Consider the following 26547-nt stretch of genomic DNA (forward strand, 5'->3'; position numbering starts at 1 on the left):
AGTGTGTACATATTATAGTAAAAACATTTATTGGATTGACATTGTTATATAATAAAATGCAGATTTGGGTACTGTTGTAGACAAGAATTGAAAGTTCAAATATGAGATGAAACATAATTGTCTCCGGTTAATGTTTTACACAAATATAAAGCATAAGAACAATAAGAACAATAAGAAGATTAGTCACAGTAGAATCATCAGATTCTGAGTCATCTTCTTCGTCGTCAACATCATCATAGAAATCTTCACTATCTGATTCGATGCTTAAAACATATTGCACTTTAGCCCTGTTAGCTCTTACTGGTCTTGCCCTTGAAGCCATTGCCACTCCTTCAGCACTACTCTCTTCTTCTTTTTCTTTCTCAGCATCTTCTCCATTTCCTTCGTCGATTGTATTAGCAATATCCCTTCCCAATAAAGATCCACTTTTCTTGTTGAATGGGGAAGCCCTCATCTTCCTCACCTTCTTCTCAGGCGATATTACAGAACTTTCTGGCGCCAGATCGTTCTTCAACAATTCAGTTATAACAGCTTTTTTACTCTGCTGTCCTCTCTTCTTTGCTGCTGGTCCTGCAGGAGGTTTGGCTGCTGCTGGTTTTTTGCCTTTCTTATTCTCTTCAAAATCATCAGAAATCTCTGTAACATCTGCCGAAGACTTCTTAGTTGCCACAGCTCTTTTCGTAGGTGCTTTCTTCGTAGCTGCTGCTTTTGAAGGTTTGTCTTCCATATCTACCAACAAAAAAATTAATTGATCACTCTGCTTTCTGAAAATTGATTTGTTCTCTTTTTAAAATATACCTTTGGAAATATCTGGGGATGAGTCGAGGTTGTAAGCAGCAAGTCTATCTTTTAACTCCAACATTTCATCATCTTCTTCTTCAATAATCTCAACAGATGCTTTTCTCTAACCAACAAAATTGTTTAAATTTTAAGGACTAAACAATCAAACCGCAAAAACAAATGGTGTGATAACCAACCAACCTTTGCTTTAGGGGCGGCTGCTTTCTTTGGAGCTGCTCTTCCTTTCGGTTTCACAACTTCAGGGATAGCATTGTCTGCACACACACAAAAAAAACCTATAAGATGGGTGTGATGAATTCTATCAAGAATGAAGGAACTTTCAGCAGTGATGGCCGGAAATTATGAATAAAGTTGATCAAAAGACCTTTGATATGGGAACCATCGTGATCCTACACAAGGACAAAATATTAGTGTAAGACTGTAAGCCAATACCATCAATTATATATATCACAATAAAAAAAAACAAATTACCTGATCAGTCATGATCATCAAATGGCCGTATCTCAATGATTTCACACTGTCATATACCTTCCCATGTTGGAGTCCTAGAATCTGCTTTATACTCTGTATTTCAGCGTTGTCCATTATTTGCTTAGGGCTTGCTTCCCTCACATTGAGAAGCTTACCTCTCAACGGGAAGACTCCATAAGTATTTCGACCAACAACAGCAATTCCAGCCATCTGCATAAAACAAACATAAGGATCAAAAAGGAGTTTGTAGCTAGTAAGCATTACAATAAAAATATTGCATACCGCTAGAGCCTTTGCTGAATCTGCCCATGACAAAAGGTTTTCTACAATGCCAGATTTGGATACTGCAAAAAAAAATGCCATGGATTTAAATACCAAAACATTCAAATAAGTGTAATTGTTTTCCAAATGTGTCCAAAATGACACTAACCTTTCTTTAGAAACTCTGGTGACAGTTCACATTTAGATCCAAAGCTACTTTGCCTAAGAGTTAGAGTTTCCTTGGTTTGAGAATCAAATGCAGGGTTGTCAATGAGAGCATTGACAAAAACCCACAAATGGTTTTTTACTGAATGTGTTTTGAGATTAGCATTCTTGTTCTTCTTGTTCACAATGGTCATGATGAAATTTGTGATCTGGTTAGTCATGTAATCATTAATAATATTCATTCCATGTTGACAAAGAAAAAAAAAGAGGAATTTATTTCCCATAAGAAAAAAAACTCACGCAAATATTGTTGTTTACCCCTCTTCCCATACGCATGCTGATTTATTTTACCTTCTCATGCTGATTTGGGAAATTGGACAAAATAACCCTAATAACTGTTTCAAATTAGTTGGTGACCATCGCATAAATTATATTGCGCTGGTGACCGTTTAAAATATTTTGGACGAAAATGTCCCAATTGCGAGACGCAACCGAATGCCATATAAAAAGTCCTCAATGCCCTTACTATATAATATACTTTCTCTCATCTCTCCCATTTTCTTTTCTTTCTTCCATGTTCTCTCTCTTCTCAATCTTCTCCTCATTCTCTCTAAAACCCTAAACGCCGAACATCTTGACGACCAAACCCCGACGACGGAATCCCAGCGAAAGCAACCATGAGCACAAGGATGATGTCCGATACTGATATGCTTCCTTATCATTCGTTCATTGTTGTTTATTTCTTGTTTGAACGCATAGTAGGGTTTAGGGTTTTTTTAATTGATTCGTTTTGATTGAATTCAGATGTCGATGGGTCCCTGTTGATGAGGTTGGATGCAGTGGTGCGGTCTCATGTTGATTCGCCTTGTGGAGAGGGCGCGATTGTTGATGTGAATGAGTTTTTATGACGCCATTAACATTTTTACACGAATGTTTTAGTGGTTTTACATGAACTTTAAAATGTTTTATATATTGATAAAATCAAATAACCACGATTAAGTGAAGCAAGCTTCACTCCTAGTGCTTCACCAGTAGTTTCACTCATGAAATGTTTTATATAATTATTTATTGCTAAAATATAAGAACATATCTTCAAGTGAAGCAAGCTTCACTCCTAGTGCTTCACTAGTAGCTTCACTCATGAAATGTTTTATATAATTATTTATTGCTAAAATATAAGTACCTATCTTTAAGTGAAGTAAGTTTCACTCCTAGTGCTTCACCAGTAGCTTCACTCATGAAATGTTTTATAGAAACGTTTTCAAATATTATAATTGAAGCCAGCTTCACTCGCTTGTTTTAAAGTGTGAATAAAAAGTAATTGAAATATATAATAAATGAATTATTGCGGATTGACCATTGATTGGATGGTACCATTGATTCACTCGCTTGTCTGTGACTGTCCTACGAATTGAAATACATGACAAGTGACTTGACATGACAAAAATTTTGGCGCTTCAGATATATAGTGAAACAAGCTTCAACTATTGTAGAGTAGGGTTTACATGAAGCCTTGAAACGATTTTAATGAACCCTTTAATGTTTTTATATGAATGCCTTAATGATTTTACATGAACTTTTTTATGAATAAAAATTAAATTATATATATAATTAATTCATTAATGTAGAATGACCATTGATGAGATGGTAATAGTTGAAAAATAAATGAGTCAAAAGAACTAGAGACTCGTCCTCCGATGAGATATTTCTTCACGATAGTGGGACTGACTAGTGAAGCAATCTTCACTCGTTAAAAAACTCTTTTCTATAGAGGAACTTAAATGAGATCTTCTTTCCCAACCCAAAGCATGAGCATTGTGTGTGCGTTGTTTAAGATCTTTTGTTCGAATTTACTCTTTGGGAGATTCTCTGTGGTTGAAAACGTCTTCAATGAAGATTTAAGAGTGTCCAGTTGTGGTGGAAAACATCTTAAGTTATGGTGGAAAACGTCTTCAAATGAAGATGATACATGTCCACCACTGGTGGGAAGCCTAGGGTGGAAAACATCTGAAAGAAGAGATATCTCACTAGGTGGTATTCATCAGCTGTGCGAATCAACCTAAACGATTAAGAATGTTCGTCGGTTGGGAGATCAGGCAGATGCAGATGAATATTGTTATAATGTAGAACAGTTTATCAAACGTTATAATGTAGATACAGATGAATATTGTTATAACGTAGAATTGTTTATCAAACGTTGTAATGGAATGTAGTTCATCCAATCTGATAATAATAACAATAATAATAATAATAATAATAATAATGATTTTACAATAATTTAAGAAGGATTGTGTGTTAATTTGAAAATATTAATTTGTGTTTTACATTAACGTTATATCGAATCCTCATATAAATAAATTAATTGTTATATATATATTTTAATTCACATTTAATTATGTCAATTATAAAATAATGAATAAAAATAAATTGAAATATATAATAAATTGATGGGATGGTAGCAGTTGGAAAAGAGATAAGGCCGTATACAAACTGCTGTTCACATTACAACTGAAGCGACAAAGACAAATTTTGGCGCTTCATATACATTGTGAAGAAAGCTTCAAAGACTCTAACATTGATGAACGTTTTAATGAATGAAATTTAATTTAAATATATAAGAATTTCATTAATGTGGATTGAACATTAATGGGATGGTATAGCTATTGGAGGTTCATACGGACTGATTACTCGTCCTCCGAGGTATAAATAATCATGGTCCTCCGATTATTAAAAATAATCATGATACCTAAAGTGACAAGTGAAGCAAACTTCGTTCTCTATAATAATTAATAAGTGAAGCAAGCTTCAGAGACTCTAGCATTGATGAACGTTTTAATGAATAAAATTTAATTTAAATATATAAGAATTTCATTAATGCGGATTGACCATTTATGGGATGATATAACTATTGGAGGGTCATACGGACTAATGACTCGTCCTCTGAGCTGAAAATAATCATGATAATTAACAATCATAACAAGCTTCTTTCGCTAGCACTTGTTCCCTGTAATTAAATATATAACAAGTGAAGCAAGCTTCGTTCGTTATAAGCATTCTAAATTGTAACTAACAAGTGAAGCAAGCTTCGTTTCCTATAAGCATTGTAAACTGTAATTAATAAGTGAAGCAAGCTTCGTTCCTTATAAGCATTGTAAACTGTAATTAACAAGTGAAGCAAGCTTCGTTCCCTATAAGCATTGTACTTACATGAACCATTTATTGTTTTTACATGAATGCATTAGGGGTTTTACATGATCGTTTTAATGAATAAAAAATAATTTAAATATATAATAATTAACAAGTGAAGCAAGCTTCCTTCGCTATAAGCATTGGTTTTACATGAAGCCATGAGACGTTTTTCATGAACCCTTTATTGTTTTTACATGAATTCATTAGAGGTTTTACATGATCATTTTAATGAATAAAAATTAATTTAAATATATAATAATTAACAAGTGAAACAAGCTTCTTTCGTTAGCGCTTGTTTAACATTTTTTTACAGTGTAAGATGATTTCCATGAAGGCATAATTGCTTTTACATTATAATTTTACATGAAAATGACAATCATATAGAAATCATTCATAATGATAATGATTCAAAGTATACTTTACAATAATATATTTGCATTTGGGTACACAAAAACACAAAAATCTTTCATAATTTGTATAGATAAATTATACAGATTAAGCAACCCAACAGCAGTTCACAAGCTAGAAGTTGTACATAAATAAATTAAGCCCTAATCTATATTAGAGTTAAGACTCATCATAAGGTCCTATCATCGCTACGACTTCTTGTCCAACGACAGGTGGAAGGTATAGCTCATTTGCTACGTTAACAACATTGATCCATCGACGGGGAATTGAACTGTATATGCAAGCTCCAATCTTGAGGGAAATTTGATCAAATGACCCTAAAAAAGGGTCATTCCCAAAACTAACCTCAAAAATTTCAATTTTTATATTTAACCATTTTTTTCTTTTTTTCTTCCTCTTCCTTTTTCTTTTTCCCCCATTTCACACTTTCCTTTCTCTCTTTCCCCGCGACCCACTCTTCACTCGACGATCGCCGACTCCCCCGACTGTCGGACGATCTCCAAGCTGAATGCTTCCCACTCAAGCCTGAGTACCCGACGATCGCCAAGCCCCCGTGAGCCCGTCTCCCCGATGTTCACCCATCGCATTCAGGTTAGTTTGACTGCTCCTCCCTCTCTATATATGTTGAGTATGAAAGATTTTAGGGTTTTAGGGTTTTAGGCTTTAGTGAGTTCTATAGTTTTAATTTGAAATTCTGTGAGATCTGAGAAATGTATAGTTTTTACATATTCTGAATGATTTGTGAATATTTTCTGGTGGTACGCAATTGAATTGCGTGGGTACGCAATTGAGTGGATCGTGGGGGTGGGGTGTGAAGGTGGTGCATGGGAGTGGGGCGTGGGCTTGGGCTTGGGCGTGGGTGGTGCGTGGAGCGTGGGCTTGGGCGTGGGGTGTGAAGGTGGTGCATGGGAGTGGGGCGTGGGCTTGGGCTTGGGCGTGGGTGGTGCGTGGAGCGTGGGCTTGGGCGTGGGTGGGGCGTGGATTCAATTGTAATTCAATTGCGTACCACACAATATGTAAAGCTAATTATTAAATTTATGCGTCAGACTGAAGATCTGAAGGTCAGGTGTTCGATCCACCTTCATCGCAAAAGTTTTTTTTTCTATTGGAAATTTTAAACAGAGTGATGATATATATAAGCATTTAAATGATTTTGATATGTATGAATTATTATTTCAAAAGGATTGTATGTGCTATTTGATTTAAATTGGATTTTGTCAATTTATGTTTTGATAAAGAAATGAGTATGTTAGTGAAATTCTATATTCTTCAACTTTCATATTCTATTAGAATGTCCAAATCAAGTTTCTTAAATTTTTTTATTATATGAAATGAATAATGTACATGATGTTGTTACACAAATTTCCTCTTGTTTATTTGATGAAACTAGTTACACATTTTCTCTATAAAGCTAGCCTTTTAAACCTAACTAGAATCCTCTGGATGACAAGAACCATATATCCTTTGATTGCGTGTATGTGTTCAATCGTTTGGCTTCATTAAAACCTCAGCGCAGACTAGAGAAATTGGAAGAAACAAACAAAAGGAAATTAATTATTTTTCTTAAACAAAACAATACAAGTAAAATGTTGAAATAATATATGTTTACCGTGTCTGATAATAGATGTTATCTATGGCGTACAAGTTAATTGGATTGATTATTAATGGATCTAAACACTATATATAATAAGCAAAAACAAATACTTTATAGACTTGATAAGATTATGGTTAGCATCTGTTACATATTCAATGATTTTTATTGAGAATAATTATATTTTTCATTACATTTTATACAGAAAAGGAATCATTTCTTTTCTCTAATCAATTTCAGAAATTATTACCAAATTAGTTATAATTACACTTTTTTTTAATAATAAATTAAAGTAATTAAGTCATGTAGGGCAGCCCGACCCGCCCCATCCTTCAAGAGGGTCTTATATAACCTGATCTATAAGATTAATTAAGACATTTTCTGATTTGAGTAATCTTGATTGATACCAGATTTAAGAAATTGGGTTCTTGGGTGAAAGACATCAAGAGTATTAATATTTAATGAAAAAAGTTTAAAAAATAAATGATATTTTAATTGATAAATTAATTGTAAAGATTTTGGTTTGTTAAAATGTCAAATAACTGAACCAAGTTAATCCCATATCATATATTAGTCAAAATATTTAAGATATCCTAATACTACTAATTATAAGATGAACATGCAATAACCACATTATATTTAGATGTTTATAGCATAATCTTGGAGATGTCTGAAAGTCAGGAGTGTACTTAGTTGATCAAATAACCACATTGACTGCATCAAAATCAAACTATTTCAAATAAGTTTAAGGCAGTAGAAGTGTTTAAACTTTAAACTCATAATCCTGAAACTACAAATGAAATTTTAACTTGAAATTTAAAGAAAGGTCAATGAATTTATGTATGAATTAGATCCATCTAATTCAAACTATTCAACACATTCGCTAAACTAAAACCAGTACATAGTAAACATAGTAATCTGTAGAAAATATTTGATCCAACAAGAACACGTTTAAAAACAAAACTTAATCAGAGAATAAATTGAGAAATTTATCATCAGTTTCTCATATGGAACCAGATTCAAATCTAGATCTTGAAACAAAAAGTATTTATAAATTGTTATTGTGAAAGGGGATGTAAAGAAATTGCAAGCTTCCATAAAGGAAATGGCTGATTACATGTCATTTGCAAAAACAAAATACTTTATTTTTCTTGGTTGAACAGCTTTATATATCAAAGGAGATGCAAATAAATCAAAACTTTAGTTTCTGACTTATACTTGGAACCAGCCAACATTTGTTTAAATAGCAACTTGTAAGATTTCTTCAAAATCCATCTCCAAATAGTCAGCTAATAATAAGTAAATAAATTTCTCTTCTTTGAAGATGCCTTCCATCTTTCATCATGAATACATGCACCCTGCTCTTGATTTCAATCCAACTACAACCAGGCTGCTTCACAACTCCTCTTTTCTTCATCAGCTTCCTTCCATTTTCCAACATCCGAATACATATTCGACATAAGAACGTAATAGTGCGTGGGTCGTAGGACGCAATAGTGCGTGGGACGCAATCGTGCGTGGGTCGTGGTGCGTGGGACGCAAATGTGCGTGGGTGGCGTGGGTCATGGTCGTGGTGCGTGGGACGCCACTCTGATTGCGTGGGACGCAATCATGCGTGGGTCGTGGTACGTGGGTCGTGGGGCATGGGTCGTGGCGTGGTGCGTGGGTCGTGGATCGTTCAGTAAACAAACCCATTTTGACACAGCATTTCAAATGTACATTTTGACATAACATTTCAAACGTAACAAACATATAGAGTATATAGAGTGTTCTTCAGTTAAATGGGAATGAAAGAAATGAATATACCCATTTTGAAGGCTAAATGGGAATGAAAGAAGTCAGTCGGGTCTACACGGCAATGTTGCTGGGTCTCGTTGTCCTCCGGTATTGCAGGTGAGTCTCGTCGTGGGGGTCGTCGTTCCGGGGCGTTACTTGGAGGAGATGAGATGAGAATGGGGATCGGTGAGAGGGGTGACAGTTGGTCGCGGGGACCACCAGAGAAGGGAAAAGGAAAAGAGGGAAGGTGGGTCGGTGAAATGAGAGGGAAAGTGGGTTAAAGATTAAAAATAATAATAATAATATTAAGGATAAAATCGTCCAAAATTATAAAAAAAAAAGGTTAAATATAAAAACTGAAAATTTGGAGGTTATTTTTTAGAATGACCCTCTTTTGAGGGTAATTTGATCAAATTTCCCAATCTTGATGGGTAAATGAAGTAAAGATCTGGATGAATAGGTCTCAAGTCTGGAGGAGGAATGATTGCATTCCAAGGAAGGGGGTTCTGCAGGCCAAATTGTCGATATATGACAGCGGTACAGTAAGAGGTAGATCCCTTTAGGACCAACACAATGATGAATGGAGCACCCCCTATCTCGTACATCATGTTATTAAAGAGATACTATGGAACAATGAAACGAATTGAGTGATTATCATAAATAAATTTGTAATCAATTACTCTAGCCATCCTTTGTAACTGAAGATTTGTAAAGGAATAGTAAGGAATTGAAGAACGGGGCAACATATGCAATTTGTCTAACAACCAGAGGTATATAATCAAAGGCGATCCTCGGCGGGAATAGTTAGTTGGGTCTGAAACAAAGTCGTTGAGACCAATGAGTGTCTCGGCGAGTACACGGCCAGCCAAACCTCGGGCATTTCCCATCAAAGTAGGAACTACCTCCAAGAGCCTATCTGAAGGTCGTCGTCCTTCAACCGGACACAAAAAAATGAGCAAGAATTACAAGCATGATTAGTTTGTTTTGTGTGTGGTTGATGGTCATGTCCGCTCCTTGTACACTCTAAATGTAATCATCTGGGTGTCTCATATTGATAAATCCATGTTGAATGGTAAACAATGCAGCGTCAAACATTGTACAACCATAGAAGTTATAGAGAATCTCGAATGCAAATTCAGGTTGAGGATCGATAGAGTACAGAACCATGATTACATGAGATCTACACCTGAGGATTGAATTAAAGTCCTCTATCGTCGGGCAGATGTGCATGTCCCCAATAACAAAAGAATGACTATCCGGACTCCATCTTCTCTACATGTGGGCCATCAGAGCTCCATCAACATTTATTCGGATAAGCTGTAGAATCTCATCTACATTATAGACACCAAAATGGTTAGTAGGGTCCTCGGTGATCAGACTTACGTATCGCGATAAAACATGCATCTATGGCTCCTAAGTAATCTATGAGTGAATCACTGGATGAAGAGAATGAGAGAATGATTGGTAGTCAATGAACCTGTTTGGTTTGTTTGCCGGTAGAGACTTGGGTCCAAACAGAGAGAGACTAAATAGATGACAGTGAGAGCTCTAAAAATGAAGAGTTAGGTTTCATATAAATATAAGTGAAGCAAGCTTCAACTTTTGTAGCGCTTGTTGATGAAGGATGAAATGTTTTTTCATTCATGTACTAATATTTTTACATTAGTCTGACAGTGGTATTACATGAAATGTACACTCTTATATTATTATCATATAAGTGAATAATAAGAAAACAAACATCAACAATATGAAAAAAAAAACTATTATCACCATTGTACAACAATTGCATAATGTAAAATATATTCATTCAAAACTATTATCACCATAAAGTTTATAAGTGCATAATGTGAAATTACACTAATTCAAATTCATTTATACATACAACTCTATCGTCATCTAAGTGAATTCTTTAGTTAATCTTATTGACATTAAGGTCTGGCATAAGAATTCTGTATAAATATTTGATCATCAGTGTACTCAAAGCTTCTTCGACCTTCAAAACAACAAGAGAAAGTATAAGCAAATAATTAAAAAAAAAGTGTCAATGAAAAACATATGTTTAACATTTATATTGTCGATAGGGATGTCAATATCCCACTTCTTCCAATCTCCTATATAAGTCTCCATATGCCTCATACAACATATACCACAACAGGTTTTGTTTATTTGATCTTGCCACTTCAGTTTTACTGGAGTCATTCTCATTGATTTAATTTTTTTTAGCGACTTCTAGTAGGCCTAGTTCTTTCAAAAAAGAAGAAAAAATTTTATGTGGTTTTTTAAATTGGTATACTTACCCAGAAATTTAACACCAGGCAGAATTCCGCTATTGTCTAGTATTTCGATTTTGGAAAGAGACATATTGACACATACAACAAAGTAATGCCCTTTCGGTAGGAATATTTGTAAAAATAATACAAACAATAAGTATTGGATATCATTGCATATAAGCATAAACGAAATTCATTAATTTGAATGATTATGTACATACCAGGTCAGCAATTTTTATGTGTTCTTTGGTTATTTTCTAATTCAACATCTCTTCCTTAAGGGTAGAGGAAAATAATGTGTAATTATGTTGCATATTTACCTACAAATAAAATCAAAATTATCAATGTCATGAACATTGAGTAATACATAGTACAAAACCAAATGAAGCACTTACATATGATGATGTTGAACAACAAATTATTCGTTTTTCATGACTTGCATTCCTACTATATTTCAAGTGCAATATAAGGGTCCAAGCGTCCACTACTTCGCTCGCAACTTCTTCTTTTTCTTTCATTGTTTGAAATTGGGCGCGGGTTATATTATTGGGAAACCCTTTGTACAGTACCTCCATGCAAAGTAGATTAATTTAGAAGATAACTACTTTCATATTTTAAATTGAGAAAATCTTGCTTCACTTACGTTTTATCAAAGTCTTTAGAAAACATAAAATCGGTCAATCTCTGTTCCTTGTTGGTTATTTTTCCTAACTTCTTGGCAACGATTTTCATGCAAGGGGATTGAAGGTGCACGGGAATTTTGGTGATCTTCCTCTTTGGATAGTCCCTAATATTTACGCATCCTCCCTCATCTTCATCTTTAGAAGATTCGTCAGCTTTAGAAGCTTCACAAGATTTGGTTTCCTCGCCCGAATCATTCCTTTGAATAGAGTGTGCTGGACTATCTTCATTGCCCGTATTTGAATCATCACAGGAGTCTTCAACCAGGGGACTATTGATTTGCAAGCCCGCACTATCTAAAGTGTCCCCGACTGTCTCCTTTGGAGGATCTTCCCTATTTACACAACCCTCTACATTATTCACTTTCATGTGTTTCATGAACACTTCTGACTCTGTTGGGTTGAGGAAATCAGCCTCAATAATAGGCTTTGAATCAATGTTGCGTTTCTCCAACTCCCCAGATAGGTATAACAGTTGTTGAGCCGTATCTTTAAAAGTTTGCGAGATTTTAGATGTTAACATCTGTAGATTATAAACAACATACTTTATTAGTCTCAAAAACATTAAAGAAAAGACAAATGTGAGTCAATTTGTTTATTTAATATACCTTTTCATTATCTTCAAGTAATTCCAATAAATTAACTGGAATCTCATGTTCTTTTTGTAGTAGGCGTGCTCTTGCCATACCAAGTCCAAAACCACCTGCTAGAGATTCTAACATGGTAATCTCTGACAATGTGGTGTCATCCCAGCAAGAGATGATTGTAAAAGACATTTCATAAGGATAACGTACACCATTGACAAAAACACAATCTATGTAGCATATCTGAAGAAAAGGGAAACATGTTAGTGGAATTTCATATCTATAAATTATATACAAGAGAGTAATTATTAGTGAATAGAATATTTATCAATAAAAAGGTTAGAGGTCCATCAAAATATGGAGTTTTTTTTTCTTTGTCTTTTTTTGTCATCTTGCGACACTTTCAACCAATCCTTTAGTGTGAATATTCACCAGTTCAGTTTCTTTATGTTATCAATATCCATTAAAGATTTGAGAATTTTGAACCTGAATTAATATAATACATGTGTAAGTATTCACAAATAAAAATAGATATATAATAGATTTGAACAAATTTTTACCTGACTCGTGAATTTTGAACTAGACATAAAAAACTTGAGACAACAAAGACGATTTTGAAATCGTTGTCTGCACTTGTGTTACTTAATATATTGGGTATCATAGAACTTGTTTTAGGAGCTGAAGTTGATTCTTTTACGCTCCATCTAACCTTCCAAACCCTCAAGAAATTAAAATAGTCAGGGTCATTATTCTTGTCCGCCCTAGTGGACTCAACTATGTTGATTGGCCCTCTTGGGAGGTTCAGCACGGACTGGACAAGGTCTTCATCAATAAGGATTTCATCACCGTTGGCCAATACTAGAGAACTCTTCTCGAGGTCGAAACTTCTAACTACGTGATTCGAAAAATGGACAGGGCAATTGGAGACACCCAATGTAAGAAGAAAACCAAACCCGATTTCCTTCACATCTTCCTTCTATTCTACACTCAATTTAGGAATCATGTTAAAAAGGCCATGAGGAGATGATCTTGTTAGAAATACTACTTTCCTTTTATTGATGGTTTTGGTTTTTTGGGGAGGTGGTAATTCTTCATCGACAATAGGTGTAGATTTAGCAATATCAGTAGCTTCTACAGCAACAATAGAAACTGATTCATCAGTCGATGATTTCGTCTTCGTATTTCTCTTCCTTTCATATTGATTTGTAATAACCCTACAACACATAATTTTCAGTGAGAGAATAAAAATTAGTATTTTACAAAAGATATGGAATAAACGGGTGTAATAGTAATGAAAATACTATAAACACAATATGAATCAAAATAACCTACCTCTCCGATATATCGCTAGAGTTGTCGTTGGATACAGGATTGGGGACGGTTTCGTTTATGCTATTACAAACCGCTAAGACGATCTCTCAGGAGTTGGAAGTATCCACTTGCATGTTGTTGAATTCGTTTTGTGACATTTTCACAAGAAATCTTTGTAGAATAGAAAAATACTCTAGGGTTTCAAAGTTCAAAGAAGATGATCGCTGAGAGAGAGAGAGAGAATGTGAACAATTTCTTCAGAGAATGAATAGTGGGATTGAAACGGGAAAATTTTGTTTTAATCTTTCATTAAATGATTTTAACTTCACAAAAATTAAAACATAAATGAAGTTAGCTTCACTAGGTTGTATTTGTAAATTCATAAACGAAGATAGCTTCACTACGTTGCGCTTGTAAATTCATAATCGAAGACAACTTCACAAGGTTGTGCTTGCAAAATGAGAAATTAAGATAGTTTCACTAGCTAGCAGGCTTGTTTTAATTCTCCAATGGGTTTACATACATGAATGAATAAATGTTTTTACATTAACGCTAAAATGTCTTTACATGGATGTGTTGGAGGTTTTACATGAACCTCCAAGCATAAACTAATTGAAGTGAAGTATGCTTTACTAAAAAGCGTCTCTTCATTATTTTTATTTTTTTTAAATTTTTTTATTATATATTAATTTTTTATTTTTCTTAATTAGGTTATTTTATATACATGAATGAATAAATATTTTTACATGAACGTTAAAATGTCTTTACTTGGATGTTTTCTTTTTAGCCATCGATGGCTAAGATCCTTCCCTCACTTCTGAAGCCACATATCATAAATGAAAATCTTTTTAGTGTGCCATGAGTGAGGATATCAAGATTGGGTTGGTTAGAATTAGGCGCCCTTCTTTTTACTGTTGTCAACTAATCTCTTCAATCTTCGACTCTATGTTAGAACATTTCTTAGATTGCTATTATGATCTAAGTGGTCCTATTCTATATCCCGTGCTAGGAAGCATTACTCCTCTTTTCATTAGGGTTTCCCTCACAATCTTTTTGGTTCTTGAAAATGATCGCCACCTCTCCCAGGACCGGAATGAGTATCCCTACCCGATGGGTCTATTGTGCCCTCACATGATTCAAATACTCTGATTCATTTCAATGCTTGAACCTAATTTAATGCATAACATAATAGAAGCACATACAGTTAGGATAGGTTAGATAACCTAGTTTGAACCAGAACTGTTGCATTTGTTCCGGTATAAATAGTCATTATATGTTTTTCTACCGTAGAACTCTTGCAAGAAAGGCGGCGAGGTTTTACATGAACCTCCAGGCATATAAACTAATTGAAGCGAAGTATGTTTCACTGAAAAATATCTCTACATTCAGTTTTACATGGCGCCTGGGCGAAGTATGTTTCGCTCCATACCGTTTCTCTACATTCCGTTTTACATGGTGCCTAGGCAAAGGAAGTTTCGCTCGATATCGTATATCTTCATTCTGTTTTACATGGCGCCTGAACGAAGGAAGCTTCGCTCGATACCGTATCTCTTCATTATGTTTTACATTGCGCCTGGGCGAAGTAAGCTTCGCTCCATAGCGCATCTCTACATTCCGTTTTACATGGCGCCTAGGGGAAGGAAGTTTTGTTCCATAGCGCCTCTCATCAGTCCGTTAACGTCGTTTGGGATGAACCCATAATGAAATCCGAGTTTTGGGTTCTCTCTCTTCCTTTTAACCGACTTTGATTTATTAATATAATATTGTTTCTGATTTTTGATTGGTCCGCAACAGAAGAACACCTTATTCGGTAGCAAGTAGCAGAAGATCTGTTGCATTGAGAGCACCTTTTGAATCTAATTTTCTATTTTAAAATCAAATTTGGCTACATAAAAAAAAGTAATATTTTAATGCATTCCTAACTAATTAAATTTGATTTTCAAATAATTTCTTATAGAAACTAAAAACATATTAAAGAAATATTTTCAAATGGAGATGTAAAAAATTTATTTGTATTGGGTTAAGCAAAATTATACACAAAGAATGTTAGAATAATCCTCAATCTTTTTAAAACTTTATTAGAGGACCTTGAAGTAATATAATTTTACAATTCCGATATCAAAGTTTATATACAAATAATGGAATTTTCAACCTCTAAAAAACAATAATGGTTTTTACACATGGAAACTCTCCAAAAGCAACGGTTTATTTCATTAAACATGAACTCTTCCACAAACCTTTGTTAAGATTTACTCTGAGTTCTTATCCTTAGGAAGAACAAATTTTGAATTTCAGATAATATTCAAATGTTTGACTCTTATTCTTGCCAAACAAATGATTTTATCACTTAAATTTAGGTCAATTTTTTTTTTTTATAGATTTGTGGCTAGAACTAATGAAATAGTGGATATCCTAAATTCAAATATAAATCAAGGTTTGGTCAATATGCATAATATATTCACAATTGTGGAGAGTAACCTTAATAATTAGGACAAGTTTGACTCAAAAAAGATGATGCATAATTTCCAAATTCTCAATGTTCTAATCTCTCAAATTACACAGGTTTTAAGACCAAAGCACTATTAGATGCTACTTTTTTTCTTTCCAAATTTTTTTCTTTTTAACTTATGCAATAAAATTAGTTTCACCTTGTAAAAATAATAACAAGACCAGTTTTTACTTACACTATTAATATATCATTTCAATTTTTTAAAAATATTCCAAATTTGTTGGTAAAGCATTAGAAGCAAAATATCATGATAAAAAACAAACCCATTTCTCATATTTAATTACTTTACCAACAAACAAATCAAATAAATCCAACCTGCACAACAGCTACCTTATTTATACAACTCAACTTCCATCTCAATCTCAAAATTCCTTCTCTCTTTCTGTCACAAAACATATATATATATATATATATATATATATATATATATATATATATATATATATATATATACATAAACACATCAATATATATAAACTTCAATTATCCCTGTTATATAAACATCCAAATTAATTATGTCTTCATCACATTTGCAGCAATTAATAGGCTTATTGAGCTTGATCCTTCTAATATCATCCTCTTCATGTTTAACTCATAAGCATTCTAGCCATTCTAATGGTCCAAAGCTCTCCTCCTCCAGTTCTTCTCGCCGGAAAAAAGTAAACGTCGATCATTTTGGAGCCAAGGCCAACGGTCTCGACGACAGTGAGGTAGTTATAAATGTGATATTCATCTTTTTTTAATATTAATATTAAAAATGTAGTTTGGTTTTTGTTAGGCATTTAGTAAAGCATGGAAAGAGGCATGTGGGAGTAGACATAGTAATGTTTTATTAATCATCCCCAAGAACAGGACTTACCATCTTAACCCAATTACATTCACAAGCCCTTGTGCCAAAACTACTTCTCTTCTCATGCAGGTATGCTAAAAATGAAATCAAATTAACCATTAATTTGTTGTTGTAAGTTTTGATGTCTAAACTGAATTAATGTATGATAGATGGATGGGACAATCAAAGCTTCAAACCGAATGTCAGATTATAAGAAAGACAGAGCACATTGGATTATGTTTAAGGATCTTACAGAGCACATTGGATTATGTTTAAGGATCTTAAAAACTTTAAGGTTCAAGGTACAGGAACCTTTAATGGTAATGGTCATATATGGTGGCAAAAGTCTTGTAAAGTTAATGAGTCACTTTTAAGTGATATTTAATGTAACATTACATTGATATTTGATACAATCTTTCTATAACAAATTAATTAAACTCTTTTTCTTTTAACAGCCTTGTGAAGAAGCTCCAACGGTATATAAGTTAAAAATATCTACTTTTGTTTGTTGTGATTTGTGATGTATATAGGCTTGATTGAACTTAAAATTTTGCAGGCGGTTACTTTTCTTGGATGTCATAACTTAGTCGTTGAAGGGGTGAGATTCAAGAATTCTCAGAAAATGCATGTTTCATTTCAAGAGTGTGTAAATGTTAGAGCATCGAAACTTAAAGTAGTAGCTCCTGAGAACAGTCCCAACACTGATGGAATTCATGTAACTGACACCAAAAACATATGGATAACCAGGTCTTCAATTAAAACAGGTGAAAAAACTATAATGATTTTCTTTCTAATCCAAGATATGCATCTATATGTATAAAATGATTATCATAAATGTAATTTGGTATTGTTTGGTAGGTGATGACTGTATTTCAATTGTAAGTGGATCGAAGGATGTGAAAGCAACTGATATAAAATGTGGTCCGGGACATGGGATCAGGTGTCCCTCTCGAGACCTACTTTGTATAAAGTCATTTTTGTCTTGTTTTTTTGTGGTTGTTAACTAGGTTGTTTGAGTTGTATAGTATTGGAAGCTTAGGAAAAGGAAATTCAGAACCCCGTGTCTCAAATGTAATGATCAATCGAGCTAAGCTTTCAGGAACTACCAATGGTGTCAAAATCAAGACTTGGCATGTATACTCATTTCTTCTCAAAACAAGCTGAATTGGATTTGATTGGATTGGATTAGGTTCAAGTTTCGTTCTTCTTGTTCAGGGAGGAAAAGGGTATGCCAAGAACATCATATTTCAGAATATTGAAATGAAAAACGTGAAAAAATCCCATAATCATAGATCAAAATTACTGTGACCAAGAAACACCATGCAAAAAACAGGTAAATAAATTAGTATACTCTTCATAGCCAGACAATTTGACATTGAAAAAATTGCAGGGCACAGCAGTTCAAGTGGAAAGTGTGACTTACAAAAACATCATAGGAACAAGTAACTCTGAAAACGCAATATATTTGACTGCAGCATGGCTTATCCATGCAAAGGAATAGTACTTGAAGATATAAACTTAAGCATCCAATCAAGTGATGAAAGTGCTGGAGCTTCCTGCAATAACATTCAATTCTCAAGAAAAGGATCAGTTTCACCACAATGCTCTTCAAACTAAGAAAGATTTACTAACATTATTGTCATTCATACATTCGGTAGAGGTTGTTGTTATGTACTGTAGTGTACATATTATAGTAAAATCATTTATTGGATTGACATTGTTAATGCAGATTTGGTTACTGATGCAGACAAGAATTGAAAGTTCAAATATGATATGAAACATAATTGTCTCCAGTTAACGTTTTACACAAATAAAAAGCTTAAAAACGATAAGAAGATTAGTCACAGTCAATCATCAAATTCAGAGTCTATGATAATAAGAAGATTAATAGTCATAATCAAATCAATCATCAAATTCTGAGTCATCGCCTTCTTCTAACTCGTCAACATCATCATTGGAATCTTCATTATCTGATTCGCTGCTTAAAACATATTGCACTTTAGCCCTGTTAGCTCTTACTGGTCTTGCCCTTGAAGCCATTGTCACTCCTTCAGCACTACTCTCTTCTTCTTTTTCTTTCTCAGCATCTTCATTTCCTTCGTCAATTGTATTAGCAATAACCCTTCCCAATAAAGATCCACTTTTCTTGTTGAATGGTGAAGCCCTCATCTTCCTCACCTTCTTCTCAGGCGATATGACAGAACTTTCTGGCGCCAGATCGTTCTTCAACAATTCAGTTATAACCGCTTTTTTACTCTGCGGTCCTCTCTTCTTTGCTGCTGGTCCTGCAGGAGGTTTGGCTGCTGCTGGTTTTTTTCCTTTCTTATTCTCTTCAAAATCATCATCATCATCGTCATCAGAAATCTCTGTAACATCTGCCGAAGACTTCTTAGTTGCCACAGCTCTTTTCGTAGGTGCTTTCTTCGTAACTGCTGCTGCTTTTGAAGGTTTGTCTTCCATATCTACCAACAAAAAAAATTAATTGATCACCTTGCTTTCTGAAAATTGATTTGTTCTCTTTTTAAAATATACCTTTGGAAATATCAGGGGATGAATCGAGGTTGTAAGCAGCAAGTCTATCTTTTAACTCCAACATTTCATCATCTTCTTCTTCAATAATCGCAACAGATGCTTTTCCCTAACCAACAAAATTGTTTTAATTTTAAGGACTAAACAATCAAACGGAAAAACAAATGGTGTGATAAACAACCAACCTTTGCTTTAGGAGCGGCAGCTTTCTTTGGAGCTGCTCTTCCTTTCGGTTTCACAACTTCAGGGATAGCATTGTCTGCACACACAAAAAAACTGGTTGTAAATATCCCATCTCAAATCATTGTTAACATTCAAAAATAAATCTGAAGTCCTTACATACCTATTCCTATTGAATCACTAGTTTCCATTGGTTCAGGGCTGCTGGCAGCCTTTTTAGTATACTTCCTAGGGTTCTTAGCAGGTTGTCTGGTGGCTTTAGCTGCTTCATTTCCCATAGCCCTGTTTTGCATTTTTTTCCTTGCCACTTCTGCCTCACCATCTGCCTTATCTTGTTCCTGATATGGAAATGTGTTACAAAATTAATCTTCTGAATAAATTAAACATGGTCATTATAGGGAATAGAGTAAATACACTGAGCATTTTCTCAAGAGCGTCAAGATCATTCTTCCATAGACCCTCTGGTGAAGTCTTTCTATATTCTTCTAAATGGTTGGTGAGTTTATCCCTTTCAGAGCATAACTTCTGCACCTTCTCTAATGTAAGGGTACCAATTGTTAAGGACAACAAGTAATCATAATCACCAATCTTAACGTCGTTTATGTCAACTGCATCTAAACTTTCTTCAGTTTCATCTGTTTCAATAACTTCCCTGGATTCATCATTATTGCTTTTCTTAGGGAAAGGGGTAAAACCCTTTTGCTTCAATTCAAGGACGAGTTCCTTTGTCTTCCTGTTGCTGACGATGATTTCTCCTCTCACAACGCCAAGTATAAATCTAACCTTGTTATCCAATCTTAACAAGTCCAGTTCAAGATTGTCTATTAGAACTTTCTGAAACACAATAAAATAGTTTAATATGATTAAGCAATGTCATAAATCACTTTATAAAAATATTCTACAAGGTCATGCTGACTCACCTTTCTCTTCACGTAGAATTCAAGCCTCACATGAAAAAAGTCTTCAATGACTGCAAAAGAAGTAAAAAGACAAAGATAAACACATTAGGAATTCTTTTCTTTTTTTTTAAATCAAGCCTTAATAATGATTGCATACTTTGCTCAGGATTTTCATATTTCTTAATCACCCCATTTCGGTCAAAAAGATGCATGTTGCTTGTACTGATTGTGGTCGTGAGTTTAAATTTCTTCAATAGCCCTTCTTGCATAGCCATTGCTAAGTTCTCTTCAGACAAAATCACTTCAAAATGAACAGTAGTGTCATCATTGTGCTCTCTGTAGTCCTGCAAGAGTGAAGGAGACAATTAATATTAGTGCATATCCACAAAGTACATGAATCAAAAGAAAACACAATAATAGTTACCTTAATAAAGGGTTCCTTGATTTTATCATTTCCAGTCATATTTGATTCAAGAAACTCCTTATAGTCCTGAGTCCAACGCCGAATTGGTAGTTCAGTGATCTTCAGTGTAGTTTCATTGACCTCCTCTATAATCCCACTAACAGTATATGTATCTCCAGTTTCCTTGGTGGATGTTTTCTCTATTGTCCCTCTGAATCCCTTGTACCATGGATCCATGGGAACCATATCCTCACCATTCAATAAACGCTTCACATTAGCTACGATGTCCCTTGGGTTGTAGTTGGGAACGTATGAACTCCATCCCGTACCAATTCCTTCACTTCCATTAACTAGAACCGTTGGTATTATTGGTATGTACCTGAGCAGAAATTTCAGAAAAAAAAAAGTGAACTAAGTGTTAGAATAAATACAATCAGAGTAGAATAATAGTTTGCATGACAGGAATATACCAAATAGGTTCTATCATTTGCCCATCTTCATTCAAGTAGTCCAGAAGAATACCGTCCTCCTCTCTGAACAGGAAACGTGTGATGGGAGAAAGTTGAGTATAAATATACCTAGCACTGGCATTATCCTTTCCACCCTGTAAAGCAACAAAAATGTAAATTGTTAAAGATAAACCCAAATTATAAATTCAATTGATCTTCATAAGAGAATAACTTGAATAGTCTTACCTGATGACGAGTGCCAAATTGACCATTTGGTTTCAAAAGGTTTATGTTATTGCTTCCCACAAAATCCTGTGCCATACCTATGATGGTACTGTGGAGACTCGTCTCACCATGGTGGTATGCTGACATCTCAGACACATAACCAGTGAATTGGGCAACTTTTGCTTCTTTAATGAAATTCTTCTTGAAAGCACAAAAAAGAATCTTTCTCTGTCCTGGTTTCAAGCCATCAACCATTGACGGAATCGATCTCTGAAGATCAGCCATAGAGAATAGTATGAGCTCCTTGTTAACAAAATCACTGTATGTGATGAGCTTCTCTGAATGGTCTAGGAAAGTCCCCGGCTGCATGCAAACAAATTTAAAATATGAAAAAATTATGATATATATAGAGAGAAAAATAATAATAACTATGCAAGTCCTTATTAGCCAACTGAAAATGAAATCACAACCTCAAACTGTCGTAGCCAATTTTTCCTTGCTTCTATCTTCTTCTTACTGAAGGCAAGTTCTATGGCATCATTATCATGTTCATTTGCCCAAACAAAGTCTTTTCTGTTCTTATCGATATCCTTAAAATACTCCTTGCCTTCTTCTGATGTACTTGTTCCCAGTCCCTATAAAGACCAAAAACACTTGAAATTTTTCCCAAAGAGAGATATTTGGGAATATTTATTTCCAAGAGTGAAATTGTATATGCCTGGACAAACAAACCTTATAGTACTTAATGGTCCATTCATTAGCTTTTGCTCCTAGACTCTCCTTCCAGGTTTCATACTCAGGAATTGTATAGAAAGACAATACCCTTTTTTTATTTTTATTGAAAGTGGCCTGTCGATTACAAGAAAAAATAAATGTTACTAATGCAGGATATTAATAAATACTTCAGTTCCAATGTATAATGGAACTAATTTTTTCACAATAAGGACCTTTAAGATGGGTGTGATGAATTCTATCAAGAATGAAGGAACTTTCAGCAGTGATGGCCAGAAATTATGAATAAAGTTGATCAAAAGACCTTTGATATGGGAACCATCGTGATCCTACACAAGGACAAAATATTAGTGTAAGACTGTATGCCAATACCATCAATTATATATATCACAATAAAAAAAAACAAATTACCTGATCAGTCATGATCATCAAATGGCCGTATCTCAATGATTTCACACTGTCATATACCTTCCCATGTTGGAGTCCTAGAATCTGCTTTATACTCTGTATTTCAGCGTTGTCCATTATTTGCTTAGGGCTTGCTTCCCTCACATTGAGAAGCTTACCTCTCAACGGGAAGACTCCATAAGTATTTCGACCAACAACAGCAATTCCAGCCATCTGCATAAAACAAACATAAGGATCGAAAAGGAGTTTGTAGCTAGTAACCATTACAATAAAAATATTGCATACCGCTAGAGCCTTTGCTGAATCTCCTTCTGTTAAGATCAAGGTACATTTATCTGAATTCCTCCCTCCAGCATCATTAGCATCCTCTAACTTAGTGATACCCGTTATTCGTTGTCTCTTCGTTCCATCGGTTTTCTTTAGATCCTTACTCAGCTTAAAATCTGCCCATGACAAAAGGTTTTCCACTATGCCAGACTTGGATACTGCAAAAAAATGCCATGGATTTAAATACCAAAACATTCAAATAAGTGTAATTGTTTTCCAAATGTGTCCAAAATGACACTAACCTTTCTTTAGAAACTCTGGTGACAGTTCACATTTAGATCCAAAGCTACTTTGCCTAAGAGTTAGAGTTTCCTTGGTTTGAGAATCAAATGCAGGGTTGTCAATGAGAGCATTAACAAAAACCCATAAATGGTTTTTTACTGAATGTGCTTTGAGATTAGCATTCTTGTTCTTCTTGTTGACAATGGTCATGATGAAATTTGTGATCTGGTTAGTCACATAATCAACATGCGTTCCTCCCTTGGTAGTGGCAATCCCATTGACATAGCTGACCTGCATCATTTTTGTAAGGAAATAAGTATGTTGTTTTACAACTTCAAACCAAAGAATAATAATCAAGTATTATAGTTCACCTGTTGAAACTGTCCATCACTGAGGCTCACACATATCTCCCATCGATCGTTAACCTTCTCAGCAATCCTGTTAGCTTACTTAAGCTATATTAGTATTTTGTTTGGATGTAACAGTAAGTAAAATAAAATCAAGGGGAAGAAACATATACCTCGGAAGAATATGGTCAGGTTTGTCTTTGGACGCAGATTCAAGATAGAGATTAACATAGTCTTGGAAAGTTTTCACAGGGAGGCGCTGACCATTTAGTTCAACCTTCACTGTCTTTCCAAGGCATCCTGCTATATCATATACACGTTTTTTCATCAAAGAAACAACATCCTCCTCAAGATGATCCATGTTGAACTTGGCCAAGTCTGGCTTGAATGAGACCTTTGTCCAATTCTCACTATCCTTGCACTTAGTTATGACAGGTTCTGACTTCTTCAACATGTTGTTGGAGAACACCTTCATGTAAGTCAATAATAAAACAATTATTAACCATCACCATAACGTAACAGTCTGATTTTAGAGAACAATGCACTTAATCAGAACAAGAGTGAATGCATTACCAAAAAATATATCAAATGTGGTCAAATTTGACATAGCTTGTTCATCAATCAAATCAATTAAATACCGAATTACAAATTTAACTCAGATAATCAAGTCTTTCATCAAACAAGGTTTCAATCAATAAATGAACTTTCTTCAAATAACCCCAGATCAAACAAGCTCTAAGTTTCAGTACTAATACAGTATATGCTCCAAGATGATACTTGTTCTAACATCAGATATCTATCATATGATTTAACTAACGAATAAACAAGTTTACCTGTTTATACTTCTTCAATCTTTTCCCATCAGCAGTTTCAATAACAAACTCAGTGGAAAAGATATTCGCCAGCTTAGCACCATACCCATTCCTACCACCAGTCGTCTTCTTTTCCGTATCATCATAGTTGCTACTAGTAAGAAGATGTCCAAAGATCATTTCAGGCACATAAACACCTTCCTCCTGATGAATCTCAACAGGAACCCCACCCCCATTATTATAAACACTTATAAGATTCTGCTCTGCATCTATAACAACCTTCACGGAATCCATCGATCGATCCCTCTGCTTGTTATCGGCAGCATTTACAAGGATTTCATCAAAGATCTTGTAAAGACCCGGTACATAAGAAATAGATCGGTGAACCATTTCGTCATTTTGGTAAACCCAAAGCAACTGAGTGTGTTTCTCGATAGATCCGATGTAAGTATCAGGACGAAGAAGGATGTGTTCGAGCTGCGTCTTCTTTTGGTATGTTTCTTCGATTGTTTTTCCTGGAACACCTCCTTCTGAAGGCAAGACATTGGCGTTACTGCTGGTTTGTAAGGGAAGTTTCTTAGCGTTGACCATGGCGGATGAGATCAAAGATCAAAGATCAGAGAGAGAGACACGGAGAGAGTGTCTTCACTTGAAGAAGAGAGTGAGAGAGAATCGTATGGGAAAATGATAGGTTTCAGAAATGCCCTAGATAGAGGTATTAAAAGGGGATTCGAAATGTAATTTGAAAGTTCAAACTATGGGCGGGTATTTTGAAATTTTTTGAATGAACGGTCAAGATGTAATGTACTTGATCAAGACAGAATGCTTGCCTTGGATGACGTTATTTTTTTCCTTTTTTGCTATAAATATTTTCAGTCAATAGTCAATACATTTAAATTTCCATTCTTTTTAATCATTATATTTCTAAATAATTACTTGAACAATAACTTGTTATTATTATTTTATTTTGAAATTTTACAAAAATTATAATTACTTACTTTAATTTTGTAAATATATACTATATCTATGTAGGGATTGGGAAACACGCACTCTGACAAAATTAGGGTACAAACATTACCCGCTAATTTTTTATTTTTGTAATTTAATACACTATTTTTTATTTTATTTTAAAAAAAACTTATCTTTATTTATAATATTCTCTTTATTTTTTTTAACTCATCCCAAAATCTTGAATTTCTATGTTCACGCTCACACATCAAATATTTATTTTCAAATAGCTTCAAACTTATTATTATTGGGTCTAAGTTGAAATTAAGTTTGGATTTTCTTGACAAATTAAGAAATATTTTTTTAATATTTACATTTTATATATATTAATAGTGTAATATAAATAATTTTTTTAATTTAAATATATATATAAATATATTTTTGTTTTTTAGATTAAAATTTTTAATCATTTACTCATATAATAAAAGGATAATTTATACTAAATTCCTTTTTTCTCATCTAATTAAATAGCCTCTTACATTTCTTTTGTGATATCTATATGTTCTTTTATATATAAAAAAAAATAGGAAAAAAAAAAAAGTATATTACCATTATCACTGACTGAGAGTAAAATCTACAAATTAAAAAAATATATATATATTTAAAAATATACAATTTTGATTAAACATCCTATACAAAAATTAATTTTAAAAATATTTAATTCTTATCCAAATGAAATAGAAAAAATATATTGAATATATTAAATTTTGTAAAACTAAAAAAAAAAGGCCTAACATCAAGTAATAAATTAAATTATGACTACAAATTTTTTTATATTAAAATAATAAAATTGACTTTGAATCTAACGGACTAATAATTTGTTTTTTTAGAGATTAGGGCACAAATTAATATCTTGTAAGTTGTTTTCAAATTAGATCCAATTTGGATGGTATTGGGTTGATGTACATTTGGGTGGGTTACCCGTTTCCAAACAATTCCAATTTATAAATTATTTTTTCACTCTTTTTAAGATTGTGTACTTTTATTTTATAACTGCTTATTGTTAAGAATATAGTTGGTTTAAGAGATAAATGTTGCATTTAAAAAAACAAAATATTTTGTAATTGTATATCTTATTATTCACCCCATAAGAAATTTGTCAATATGATCTCTTTATAACATTCAAACTTTTGTTCATATATGACTACAAACCATCTTTGA

The 26547-nt window shown here is 33.9% G+C and overlaps 1 protein-coding gene and 1 pseudogene across 1 annotated transcript; one reads left to right on the plus strand and one right to left on the minus strand.

The window, feature by feature from the left end:
- Positions 1-15: 15 nt before the first annotated feature.
- Positions 16-25058, minus strand: LOC124945278 (DNA topoisomerase 2). Its single transcript, XM_047485678.1, has 20 exons — positions 24400-25058; positions 23740-24035; positions 23591-23657; positions 23240-23510; positions 22956-23155; positions 22674-22883; positions 22478-22591; positions 22263-22379; positions 22001-22165; positions 21552-21893; positions 21327-21460; positions 20878-21235; positions 20611-20797; positions 20475-20524; positions 19969-20388; positions 19718-19892; positions 19560-19633; positions 19378-19483; positions 19164-19307; positions 16-603 (listed from the first exon to the last, which is right to left on the minus strand). The coding sequence occupies exons 1-20, from the start codon at positions 24967-24969 to the stop codon at positions 128-130; spliced, it is 4476 nt and encodes a 1491-aa protein (XP_047341634.1). The 5' UTR covers positions 24970-25058; the 3' UTR covers positions 16-127.
- LOC124944783 lies at positions 16532-18462 on the plus strand (annotated as a pseudogene).
- Positions 25059-26547: the final 1489 nt, after the last annotated feature.

Source organism: Impatiens glandulifera, chromosome 7 (genome assembly GCF_907164915.1).
Source record: "Impatiens glandulifera chromosome 7, dImpGla2.1, whole genome shotgun sequence".
NCBI lineage: Eukaryota > Viridiplantae > Streptophyta > Magnoliopsida > Ericales > Balsaminaceae > Impatiens > Impatiens glandulifera.

Excerpts from the sequence above, each read along its gene's own strand:
- LOC124945278 (XM_047485678.1), bottom strand. The coding sequence starts at position 24,969 with ATGGTCAACGCTAAGAAACTTCCCTTACAAACCAGCAGTAACGCCAAT. Across the intron at positions 22,884-22,955 it reads ATTCAGCAAAGGCTCTAGCG|ATGGCTGGAATTGCTGTTGT; the intron begins GTATGCAATATT and ends TGTTTTATGCAG. Across the intron at positions 21,461-21,551 it reads AATTTGGCACTCGTCATCAG|GGTGGAAAGGATAATGCCAG; the intron begins GTAAGACTATTC and ends GTTGCTTTACAG.